This window comes from Sinocyclocheilus anshuiensis, unplaced genomic scaffold, assembly GCF_001515605.1.
Source record: "Sinocyclocheilus anshuiensis isolate Anshui unplaced genomic scaffold, SAMN03320099.WGS_v1.1 scaffold78, whole genome shotgun sequence".
NCBI classification, from domain to species: Eukaryota; Metazoa; Chordata; class Actinopteri; order Cypriniformes; family Cyprinidae; genus Sinocyclocheilus; species Sinocyclocheilus anshuiensis.
In genome coordinates, this window is record NW_015544250.1 from 200,805 (window position 1) to 214,173 (window position 13,369).

At 38.2% G+C, this 13,369-nt stretch overlaps 1 protein-coding gene across 1 annotated transcript in view; it reads right to left on the bottom strand.

Moving 5' to 3' along the window:
• Positions 1-2,241: 2,241 nt before the first annotated feature.
• LOC107697876 (teashirt homolog 2-like) overlaps positions 2,242-13,369 on the bottom strand; it is a 61,537-nt gene continuing 50,409 nt past the window's right edge. Inside the window, exon 2 of the mRNA XM_016498721.1 lies at positions 2,242-6,012. Coding sequence (XP_016354207.1) covers positions 2,990-6,012 — 3,023 coding nt within the window. The 3' untranslated portion in view covers positions 2,242-2,989. The remainder of the gene's footprint in view (positions 6,013-13,369) is intronic.

The window sequence follows — 13,369 nt, forward strand, 5'->3', positions numbered from 1 at the left end:
CCAAACATTTCACTGCAGGGTCCCCCATTATTTTGCTGTTCATTTGACATGTGACACTTAAAGACTCTCTGACATTTTTTTTTGCCCACAAATTTGAGTTTATTTTCAGTCCAGTTAGTGCGCTTAAAATGCTTTATATCTGTGTGGTTTAAAATCAGTGTCTGGATGCACACGGCCCTTTTCCACCACTGTGACTTAATTAGGCAGAGGACTGACACTTCTCAAGTGGCTGTCTGACAAGATGATCCACATGGGCCCGCAGAAGATGGTACAATCACATTTGCTGGATTAGGCATTCAGGGGGAAGCTCTGTCTATGTAGATGTGTTTTGCAAAAAAATCTTCCTTCTAAATGACTAAGACTTTGAAATGACAGAGAATGCAGGGTTCCAAGAGCATTCAGTGATGTGGAAGACGATAACCAGGGGTGTGTCTCAATACGCTTACTAGTTTAGTAGCAAGTACTCACTTATGCAGTCCTGTTCAAGATCGCACCAGTGCAGAAAAATTTTGTTTTCTTTCCGTAAGTCATCAATAATGATCAAATTCGTGTTCAAAATATTTACACCATAGAGAAGTAGGGAGTGAAATGAGACACATCCCAGATCTTAAAAAAGGCCTTTGGTAATTGCCCAGCAATATTTATCAGGACAGTAATATAATAATCAGCATAATCGCTTGTTCATTTACTCTGATCCTATTGTTCTTTTAGCATGCGGTGCAGCTTTTAATTTTTTCACTGCCATCCCGTATAAACATAAGAGACACAGTTAATTAATTGCGGGGTTGTTTAAACCCCTGATTGTGTATCCGATTGGAGCTAGCCTTTAATGTGGCAATAAATCTCAAATGACTTTGAATTATTGTTCTGAATTAATATTAGAAACAGCTAATTTCCTTCCCCTGATTACAATGACGAAAAAGATCCAGGCCCCTAATGTGAATCTCTGACATTTAGCGGCTACCTCGAAAACCATTTCAAATGTTCCCCCATCACACATGCCCATCCATTGGCAGGGTCGTTTCAAATTTCGCCATTAACCGCAAAGGCTAAATGACTCAATTGTGAGTTACCACGGCCGTGGCACGCTTTCATTTGACGAGACACTTCAGAGGCACGCTCTCAATTTTAATTAAGAAACACAAATGACCGGAATATTGCATTCGTTTTGTCATATTGTTCAGCCTATCTTAAATCATCCTCAGGCTTCCATTTAAAGGAAGTTGGTATTCTGAAGCATAATGGCTCAACAGAGGCAATCAGGAATCCATCGGTGAGGCAAGGCGCTAAATAATTTATGGCTTTAATCTGTGCACTGAGGTGTGAGCTCTATGGCTGTAATTATAAATGCAAGGAGGAATTATTGCGGAATACTTTAACTGCATTAGGAGTCATCTGATGAGCTATCGTGATTGCCTGCTCATTTCCAACAATGGAGGGCACGCCAGTGTCAGGATGCACAAATCACCAGGTGCTTTCTCCCATTTACTATCAAATGTCACTTTCCTGTTATAAAACAGATACGATGGGGAGTGGTAATTGGTGGCTTGATTGCTAAAAAAAGGAAGGAAATCACATAAAATGTTGCAAGTTCAGAGGGTAATTATAATTTTTCATAGTTTTGGAAATGTTTAAGTGGATCATAAGTGATTCTCGATAGCCAAGTGACATCATCAGGGTTAAATGTTATAGGTGAGAATGGGGCTCGTTGTCATATTTTTTTTACTCCAGTGAATATTTCACGATTTATGTAGTCTTGGCTACAAAAACAATGAAAACTGAATAATTCCACCATTTCCCTGAAAAAAAGATACAGTTCATTCTGAACACCTTTTGTTGTGTGGGGTGCAATCTGACATTAAACAGCCTTTTATTAACAATAAAACTATGGAAAAAAATCATGAAAGAGCAAAAATGTAATTTTTATCTCAAAAATTACATTTAAAAAATGTAACATTTAAAACACGTGACAACCTGCCCTGACCTGACATTTATTTAAAAAATGTCCTGAGAACATTTCAACGTTTAGTAGAAAGCTACCTGGATTTATTGTGTTCAGTTCTTAAAAAAAAAAAAAAACCTACCTACATGGTAAATATAATAAAAAAACATTTTCTAGAAAGAAAGAACATACTGAAAAAAATGTCTAAAAAATGATTCTGCTTTGTTCCAGTCAATAAGAATGGATTTGAAGTGAAGACTTGTAGACAGTTAGAAAATGTTAATGCTTTATTTGTATTGGTATAAAAGGTGCAGTGCTCTTTTGTCTCACTAAGCATTTTCCGATGAGACACTTTTTTCTGCAATGCTAAATATACATTAATGTGAGACTTCCTCGTGTCAAACCTGTCCAAATCTGTAAGCCCACACACTGAATCTGCACCTAAACATGATTAAGCTTTTATTAAAGTGCTTTTCTGTTCTATTGTTGTGACAAACATTTTACAGAGCAAATATACTGTACATTTCAGTAAATGTTTTTAATGTGTGTCTGGCTACCTGTCTGAGCACCTGTGTGTTCACACAAGTGCATGATCAGATCTGCAAATTACAGTTAATGCATCGATCAATTTGTTGTTAAACGTAATACAGTTAAAACTTGCCATATCATACAAATAAATAGTAGTCATAGCCAGAGCTATTGCATGCAAACATCAGCATTTATGTCTCAAGCAGTAATATATTTCATTACTGGTGGTGCATTTGAACAGGGTGCAAAGACTTACGTCAATGTATTCTTAATCTTTTTATGATTATTTATTTTCTAACAGTACACTTCATTCTAGCCCAGCCAGTGCGTCCATTTAGTCTAATATGATGAAATGTTGATTCTGAAGTTGAACTTTAAGCATTCTACGTAATGCTACTTGAAACATTATGGAAAAAAAGGAAGAAAAAAAAGTAGACAATTTGACCCGTGTTTTATAAAAGCAGAACAATTACAGTTATTTACCAACAAGATAACTACAAGTAGTAAAAATCAACAAAGCTACTCTTTGTCCATTTCCACAAACTGTGAATGATTCTCGGGGGATTTACTGTGAGTTTTACTCAAGTGAAGTTTGACCGCGTGATTGCTGGCAAATGTCCGACTGCAAAGCTTGCATTTGAACTTTGAGTCAGATTCCTCTTCTGTGATCTGCGAACCCGTCGGCCGGACATTGAGCACCTTTGAAAGTTTGGGCTCTGTTACTTTAGTTGGATGTTCTATGGGTAGTTTGTTCATGTCCTTGATTTGGAAACCCAGGTGGTTCTCCAGGTGGGATATAAACGCAGAGGGCGTTCTGAATTGCGATGCACAGTCATTGCAGTAGAAGACCGGATGGCCAGTGTCCATGTTCTTCAAAAACTTGGTCCCTCCTGTTTTCCTAAGCTGGTACTTGACATTGGCGAGCCAGTGGCTGATGGTGGTCATGGAAAGCCCAGTGAACTTGGAGATGTGCATCCTCTCCTGAGGCCCGAGGTCTGAGAGGAGATACTTGCCCTCAGAAGTCTGAAAAAGGCTGGAGGTGAACTGGGCTTGAAGGATGAGCAGATGTTGGGGGTTCCAGTTGGACTGTCTGCCTTTACGCTTGTGAACCGAGTACATTTCACAGGAGACATCTTCAAATCGTCGCACGTCAGTCTCCAGCTTCATGACAGGCACTCTTGCTGGGATTGAGGGCTTTGGGGTTGTGGCTTTTGGAAGAACCTTCACCATGTCGGCAATGTCAGAGAGGGCATGTTTCTGGGGCACTGGAGTGGAGGACTGCAATAAGAGGGAAGGCTTTGTTTTGTTGTGTTTGTGTTTTGTCAAGTCTATTGGTTGGTCGTCATTTGTGTACATGAAGCTATTGCTGGGTCTGAGAGCAGCAGATGCTGAGAGTGCCGAAATTGGTTTCTCTAAACCTCTATTCAGTTCTGAAAAGAAGGATTGTGTGCGATGGGAGAGGATGCTTTCGGGCCTGGGCTTGTTTGCTTTACCCAAATGATTGTTCAAGACAGACTGTAGTGCGCTTAGAGGGTTTATGCTAAGGACTTCCTGGGAGTCGCTGACAAGCTCTGAAGAACTGCTGTGCCCGTTGCTGGCAGGGGGGCTAGGTGACGGGTTCCCTCTGTCAGAGAAAGCTGGGCTCAACTTCCCTTTGATTGTGTCATTCTCTTCACTTACACAGTCTGCATCCAGCTTTGAAGAGGAGGAGGAATCATCTTGACAATCACTGTCATCATTCTCCACCAGATCAAACCTACAGCTCTGGCTCTCTTTGCTATCAGATGCGCCACCCCTCTCCTTTTTGATGTCCGAATTGTGATGTCCCTGGAAACTTTCAAGTCCCCGAAGTCCCTGATAGAACTTCGCCTTGGGTGCGATGGCTCTGTGCTTGTGGTTGAGATTCTGCTTGAGCTGGATGGGAGGAGAAGAGGAAAAGGAGGCCGTCTTGATCACCCCTGATAGCTGGTAGGCCGCATGAATGCTGGGGTAAGCACTCCAGCTGGGGGTCCCTGTTTGAGCTTTATTGATTGCCGAAGCCACTGTGTTTGCTAAAGACTTGAGAATGTCACCGCCTCCACTGGACCCCTGCTCAAGGTCTTCTTCTCGCAAGTAGGGATACTTGAAATTGGCGTCAGTGGACTTCCGGTCCTCCTCATCTTGTTTGTTGTCCTTCTCTCCATTCTTTTCAGTTTTGTCTGGTGACATGTCCCTGGGAGTAACCCTCTCAGAGTCACCAGATGCTGTGCTCTTTGGAGAAACCTTTTCTCCTTCAAGTTCGTTCACTGCTGGTTCAGCAAGTGTCTGCATTTTCTCTATTGCTAGAGGATCGAGGGCTAGTTGTTTGCCTTTCTTGGAGGCCGAATTTGTCACTTTAATGAAGTGACCGGTAACCATCATGTGAGTGGTGAGCTGCTGGAGCGTATCGTGAGAGCTTCCACACTCCATGCACTTCAGGATCTGAGATTTGCATGTCTCAAACTGCCATGTGTAACTAGCACCATTCTGATAGCCATAGCGGATGTTGGGAGCATTGGCAAGGCCAGACAACCTTTGTGCCTCACTGTAACCTGAAGCCCCTGTGGTGGAGTCGGGTGAACAAGGCCTTATGGCTTCAAATGCACGTTTCTTTGCTGGTGGGACTAATTTGGGAGTGATTACTGGAATAGGTTCTTTCAAAGGCACTTTCTGGTAATGCTTCGTTTTGATCATGTGGACACTTAGGTCTTGTAGAGATTCGAAAGAGTGGCCACAGAACATGCACTTCAGCACCTTTTGTGCATCTTCCTTGCCTTCCATGTGTTGAAGGTTCCTCTTTCGGTTCTTGGATGATGAAGTGGAGGCGATGTTTTGTCTTTTGTGGTTATCATCCTGGTAGTGGCCACTCTTGTTCATGTGTACCGTCAACTCCACAAGGGTGTCATATGCCGCACTGCAGTCTTTGCAGCGGAACCGGCTGGCGCCCGTAAAGACCGCACCGCACGCTTTGCTACTTTGCCTGTACAGGTGGACGGAGCTGAATAGATTAGGCTTTGACACAGGTTTCGGGGACAGCGTTTGCTGCAGGGTTTTTGAAAGTGCGTCCTGGTGCCAGTCAAACATGCTCTTGGTGCTCCCGTTGGTGCTGTCACAGTTTGCTTTGCTGCCAGTGTTAGCAACCTTCAAATCTAGTCCAATCTTTGACCAGTATGAGTCTGAAAGGAAGTTGGCATAAGCAGCCCTCATTTTCTCCAGGCTACTGTGCATGTCATCTTTCAGCTTTGAGCCCTGGCTCTCTGTGTCCTTCTGACTTCCTGGTGGTGAGGTCTTAAAGTCAGACAGTTTGTCACTGCCATCGCTCAGACGGGATTCCAGTTCAACCTCCTGGTTGGAGAGGACACTGACCGGAGAGTTCTGGAAGCTGTAGCTGCTTTTGTTGTCTATGTCTTCTTTGTCCTTGGAAGTGGGCCTCTCAGAATTCTCCTCCTCGGCCTGCATTTCATTTTCGCCCTCCTCCCCTGTGATTGACTCTTGGACACCACCATCATCATCTGGCTCGTATGCTGAAAACAGAAAAAAACAGAGAATAGTGTTTTAAGGGCTGTCAAATGAAATGTAATCAAATTAAGTACACGATACAGTGATTAATGAAATGAATCACAAATATTCACATACATCAATATTTCACGAGAAAAGACCTCAAATGCAGATAATTCAAATGCTTTAGATACATGTACTTCAGTTTGTGCTTTCTAGTTACATAAGCATTATTTTTCATTGCTTTTTTAATAATTAGATATAAATGCATTAAACCAACAACCCTAGTTATAGCTGTACAAATAAAACAAATTTGAATGTCTTTTAACCATTTATACAATATATGTATGAGCATCAGATCTTTTAAAGGAAAAACAGGAGAATACAAATATGAAGTTGATGTCATTTATTATTATAAATCGTTGTGTAGTACTGTCATCCTTCTTCAAGTGGAGCATTGTAATCCCTTCTCACAGATGCTTGTGTGCCTGTAATCTTCTCCTGGTAATAGTGGGCAATTTGGCAGCATGTGTGATTCACAAGTCACTGACTTAGTTTTCCGAAGGTTTCATCTGTTTACACCTACCGTATGGGTGCAGAGTAAAAGGTGATTTTCTCTAGGTGATAAGCATCATCGCAACAGTCTAGTTGTAAAACTATTTGATAGGAGCCTAGTTGATTCCTGCACATCTCAAAACCTAATGTAAAATCTGTTAACAAGCTCCACATGCGATAAACTTGATCTGAAGATATATTTCACTTTTAAAGATTAAATGGTTAAAAAGTGGGTTCACAATGTCTAGAAAGTTTTTATTTACTGTCAATCATTCTCATTCAGAATAAGGCAAAAACATCATAAGACCGCATACATGCAGTTAACCTAGTTAAATGCAACCTGGCATCCTTCTGATCCCTCCTACATATTTGCTGGCTACCAATTAAGCACTATTGACTAGACTCAAAATCATTTCCTAAATCTTTCATCATTTCTTAAACTGTACTGTATTATTCACTTAATAAAATATATCCAAGGCCGTCAATTACATCAATCGCCGCGGTTAAGAAAAATCAATATCATCTATATTTTATGAACACATATTTGGATAGCACTTTGAATTTCAAGTGCTATTACGCACAGATGTGCTCAGTTAAATATACATAGGACCTAACAGCCCGGGCCAGGCACTTGCCTTTCATGTGGTTAATATTTTTTCTGAGCTGGAGATGCTCAATGAGAGCAACTCTCAAATACGAGGGCTAAAAGTGCTACGCTGTGTAGCCCTCACCATGTCCTGTGCGTTTGGATTCTGAAAATAAGACTTTTTATAAATATTTCAAAGGTGCATCAGGAGTAAGCCTGGAGTTGAACCGATGTCAGCAAATGGATAAAAATGGAGCTGGGAATTAGCCTCTCCAAACAAACCCAAAGAATGGGGTCCCTCGAACTAGGGGCCCGCTGTGCCCATACAAAAGCTTCCCAACGTGCCACAACCTTGATCTTCCACAATGAAGATTTCTCAAATGACTGACTACGACGGATGATTGGATCCCAGAATGTGCTCATGCACTAGCAGTTTCCAAGAGGAGCATCATGTTTTATGTATTGCAATGTGTATATATAGTTTTGACATAAAAGGAGTGAGATTGTGTGGATGGTGTCGCAAAGGTTTGTAATCACTCAACCAGTCGACTGGCGTCATGATGGACAGCAGTTTTAACTGAGCTTTAGATTATTTACAGGATGTGTGGGATCAAAAAATGTAAAATATGGAGACTGAAATTAACCTTCCTTTGTACTATTGCACAATCCTTGTGCTGTTGCAACGAAATAGTTAAGTTATGGTGCAATGTGATTTTTTATTTTTTTTTCAGTGACTGTTTCTGAATATCTCTGTGTTTATAAGATTTTTACGATAGTTACAATCTAAGCAAGCAAAGTTACCATGACACCGTACACCTGGAGGAATCAATCGACTGCTATTTGGACTGTGGATGAAAGATAGACGGCTACATGAAAAATGCATTAGTTCACCACACTGCATTTGAGTGAACATGTAATACTCTTCAACCTAATAAAAAATCAGGACAGGTCTGAGGAGTGTCTCATTCAGAGCAATTAAAATGGTTTAATGCAGGTTTCATTACTTGGACATGCCGCAGGATCCACTCAGCCTGGCAACCATGTTTTCAGACTTCAAGCCAATCTAAACCAAATATTTGTTCATTTTACAGTATTTTGACATATTGATTTTATTTTGACACTCAATTGCTATGCATAAATATACCTCACTAAGACAATGTTACCTATTAAACAAATTATTTTTGTATCTCAATTAATTTAAGCTGTTTTAGAAGTGAGGGTGGAAAACCGGTACCATTTGTGTCCTTATTATATGTGAGTTTGTATACTAAACTTATACATGTATAATTGTTATATGGATATTTCTATTCCATTAAATTCGTTTGCAATGTCAAATTAAACTGTAAAACAGTCAACTCTGTATCACTGAAGGCATATTTACATTCAAACATACACAGTCCAAAGTTTGTGGCTTGGTAAGATGGTAAGATGTTTTTGAAAGACTTGTATTTATTTGATCAAAAATGCAATAAAAACAGTAATAATTTGAAATATTATTACAATTTAAAATAACTTTTTTTTTTATATGAATATATTTTCAAATGTAATTTATTTTGTGATGCAAAGCTGAATTTTCAGCATCATTACTCCAGTCTTCAGTGTCACATGATCCTTCAGAAATCATTCTAATATGCTGATTTGCTGCTCAAGAAAAAAACATATATTATCAGTGTTGAAAAAAGTTATTCTACTAAATATTTTTGGGTAAATTATGATACATGTGATTGTTCAGGATTCTTTGTTGAATAGAAAGTTCTAAAGAACAGCATTTATTTGAAATAGAAATCTTGTGTAACTTTAGAATGCCTTTGCTATCACCTTTGATCAATTTAATGCATCCTTGATGAATAAAATGAATTTCTTCAGTATTGAAATATGTTAATTTAGCTTGAAATGCAACAATGCAACACTATTTGCCTGATAAAACAATTAAATTCTTTACTTTAAAAACTTTATCAGTTTAGAAAAATCTTTTCTTCATTTCATGAACTGATGCGGGTGGCATTATTGAAGTCACTGTTCCCTGGGCTCCAATTTCTTCATCCTCTGAGCATCTGGAATACACATTAATACAACCACAGGCGCATGTTAACCTTCCAGGCCCAGATCTCTCCAAAATCCCTTCATGAATGGTTACATTTCCCTTCCTTACCCATTTGTAACGGGGCACTTGTGTTAGCCAGCGTGTGATCCCTGCCAAGCGGCAGGATTTCGGAGTACAAGATCAAACACAAGGACACCACTCCCACAGACATGAGATACACCAGCCTCTCCCATAATCCACTACTAGGACTCACCCACACTAGCAGGCCAATCCCACCCCCCTCTTCTGTTATTGATGTCTGAGCCAATAGAACAACCAAAGTATAATTTGATCTCCGAGGTGGGCTATTTGTATTAATTTCAGTAATATTCAATATGCATTATTTTTATTTGGTCTAAGCAGCGCATACACTAATGCCTTTCGTAATCGCGCATGCATTGGCACCTCATTCATTTAACCTCTCAAAGAAGCCAGGCTCGTTCGTCGCAGGCCCGCGCACCATCGTTGGGCTCTCTGCGCTGTATCAGAGCAATGAAAACAGCCATCTTACAAAATAAGGCACTGGCACGCCTGTGCAGAGATTTAGCATGTCATAAACTTCTGTAAACCCTCCAATCTGTGTCACAACAAATTTATATCTTCAGACAGGGATATTCAGAGGTCAAAAAAGCGAAGGTGTCCATCATAAATCAGCCACTAAGTGTTTATAACATTAATCCATTGGGAAAGACTCCTGGCATAACACAGCAGCAGCTGGATTTCAAAGAGCTGTCTGAGTCCCAGTCAAATGGCTGCAGAAGGGCGAAGAGAAACGCTAGCATTAAATGCGCTTTTCACATCTGATTCATATATACAGTAGTGGTATTATCATGTTTTTCTCTTAAGTGTCAGTTCTTATTACTGTAAGTGTGATCAAAGGCTGGAACAAAACCGTTTTTTAATTGTAAAAGAGACAGTGATGTATTTCCAGCTTTTTTTGCACAATGGTGTCAGACGTTTTGAAGAACCGTATTCTAAACCTACAAAAACTGTAATGAGTTACTGATTTTGCACTTTGATGGATCAAAGTGAGTGTAATCTGTATCATTTCCTCTGGCACCATCGTTTTAATGTACTCGTGAAAAAAAAGTGCTGTCTTGAAATTTCATGCACCTAAAATGAAGTTATATGAGTTTAAGAAAGACAGTTGAAAGAGTGCAATATTAAAAAAGAAGTGAAAAACGTAAGCATTACGGAAAAAGCATTGAGAAATGCATGTGTAATTTAATACAGCGCTTCAAAATGAGGATCCATCAGACGTCTCTGTTCAACTTTTGATTGCAGCAGCCTTTATACAGAAAAATAGAAATGACACAAGTAAGACATAACTTTTGCACTTTTCATTTGGAATAGATTAAGCTTAGATTTATTTATTTTTCATTTTTTGGCTTTTTGACAGATATCAGTATCAGGAAGTTGAACTGAAATGTATTATAAATAGAGATTAAATCATGAATCTTATATAATTGAAATAAAAAGACAAACTCTGATTATCAAATCATGTATAAATTCTTCCGCTAGCCATTTATTAAAAAGATATTTTAGAATATTATAAAAAATGTATATAAATAAATACTGATTTATTTATTTGACTGTAACTTAGAAAGTGTATACTTTATTTGATTTTTATTTTAAAATATTCATATTAAATATTAACTAATTATTTATTCTTCTTGTCCAATTACTGATGTTATTTACATTGTATGTTTAGCTAATTAATTAAATGAAATATTTATAAAATGTGTAGCTATAGCGTACCAGAATAAATAGTTTTGCTTACATTTTGAAGTTGATGTTCTGAGGCTGTGTGTCCAATCACGGCAACTCAAGCCACAAATTCTATATTTTTTATTAAAAATATTAATATTAAATATTAATTTAATTGTATTTCTCTCTTCCAGTTACTGATTACTCATTTATATGGTATTATAGCTTATCAAGTATAATAATATAATACATTTAATAAATAGTTGCAATTAATTAAATACATTTATTTAAAGTTTTGCTCATATTTTGATATTGTGGTTTCACAAATAACAGATTTTGTTATTAAAAATATTAAAATTAATTATTAATTTATTTTGTTATTCCTCTTCCAATTATTGATGTAATTAACATTGTATTACAGCTTATCAAGTATAATAAATTAATCAATGAAAAATGTATAATAAATTGCAAGCAATTTAGATTTTAAACTGTCTTTTATTTTAAAAATACTAATAAATATTAATTCATTTTTTTATTACTCTCTTCCAATTACTGATTACTCATTTACATTATAGTTGATCAGCTACAATACAATGACATAATAAATGTAATAAATATTTAAAATTATAAACAGAAAATATACAATAAAATAAAAAATAATAGCATAGCAAAATAAATAGTTTTGCTTATTTTTATTTATTTTGATGTGAGGTCATGCCACAAATTGTTTGCTTATTAAAAAAAAAATTATATTAAATGTTAATTTGTTTTTCATTCCTCTTCCAATTACTGATGTTTACATTGTATTATAGCTTATCAAGTATAATAATATGATACATGTAACAAATAGTTCAACTTAAATGAAAACATATAATTTAATAATCATAGCATAGCAAAATAAATAGTTTTGCTTATATTTTGATGTTGATGTTATGAAGCTGTGCGTCCAATCAAACTCATGCCACAAATGGTAGATTCAAGTCAAATAATGTAGATGCTAAAATAGACATGAACACTATAAACAATAATTCTTATACCGTGTCAGTCACCACTCCCAAAAACAAAGCACAGTAACAAATAGTTCAACTTAAATGAAAACTTATATCATTTAATAATCATAGCATAGCAAAATAAATAGTTTTGCTTATATTTTGATGTTGATGTTATGAAGCTGTGCGTCCAATCAAACTCATGCCACAAATGGTAGATTCAAGTCAAATAATGTAGATGCTAAAATAGACATGAACACTATAAACAATAATTCTTATACCGTGTCAGTCACCACTCCCAAAAACAAAGCACAGCTCCGGATCATGTGCAGCAACAGAATTAGACAGCGTTCACACAAATGACTGAGAAACTCCACTAATACAGAGGGAAGAGGAATAATAACACTTAAAAACGTGGTCTACGAGGCATGCGGGGTTTCTTGGTGGACGTGTCCTTTTAGCGTGCCACTGCGGCGGGCTAATCATCCCCTTTGAGACGTGTGAGGTTCTGTTGGGGGTAAATCTGTCAGTCAGCATTCAGTCAGGGGTGTGATTTGCATTAGTTCAAGGAACCAACGTAACACTCAACTTTTCCCGTCGCTCTCTCGTTTTCCATGTGCGCCGAACTGCCCTAATGCTAATATTTCTATCAGCGGGTCATCAAACATTTAGCCCCATAGCGGTAACATTTCTATCATCGATCAGTTCAGGAGGGCGAACAGCTGCAACATCTCCGGCCCTCCGCGAATATGCGAAAGGTAACGCTAGCGTCGCAGGAGACCGTCTAATTCTGAGGCGTTGTTGACAGGTCTGGCGGTCTGTGCCACTTTCGCCACGGATCTCCTTGCCGTCTCAGGCTACAGTTTTTGCCGCGCGCCAATCGATAGCTCTTTTTACTTCTCATTGATTGTCTAGCAGCAGGAGAGACCTAAGCAGAGGCTGTTATGACATTTCTAGATTTCCCCCTGTCCTTGAAACAATCAATTACACGCGCATGGCAATCAAAACCTCTTTGCAAAATGAACCTGCTCCATGACATTTTCATCTCCCGGATTTATGCCACGCTTTAAAAAAGAGAGAGGCGGAATGGGAGAGCGAGAGAGAGAGAGAGAAAAGGCAAGATTTTCGTGTCCCACATAAAAAGCCTTCACACACACACACACGCACGCACGCACGCACGCGTGCTAACGAAGCAGGTCATGCGAGCGCTGTAATCTCCACTGCAGTCGCTGCTGCAAAGGCAGGCCTTTGTTGGACACACTGGTTTGGGTTTTAATTAACAATAACAACACTGCTACTAGAAATGCTTTTATTTTATTTTCAATAAATTTTCCTCTAAACTTCTAATAATATATAATTCCTGCAGATAAATGCCTTGCTTTTAACTAAAATGAGAAGATTAAACTATATTAAAATGTAAATGACACCAGTAACGTAGGCAGAGAAGAAAAAAAGTAAAATAA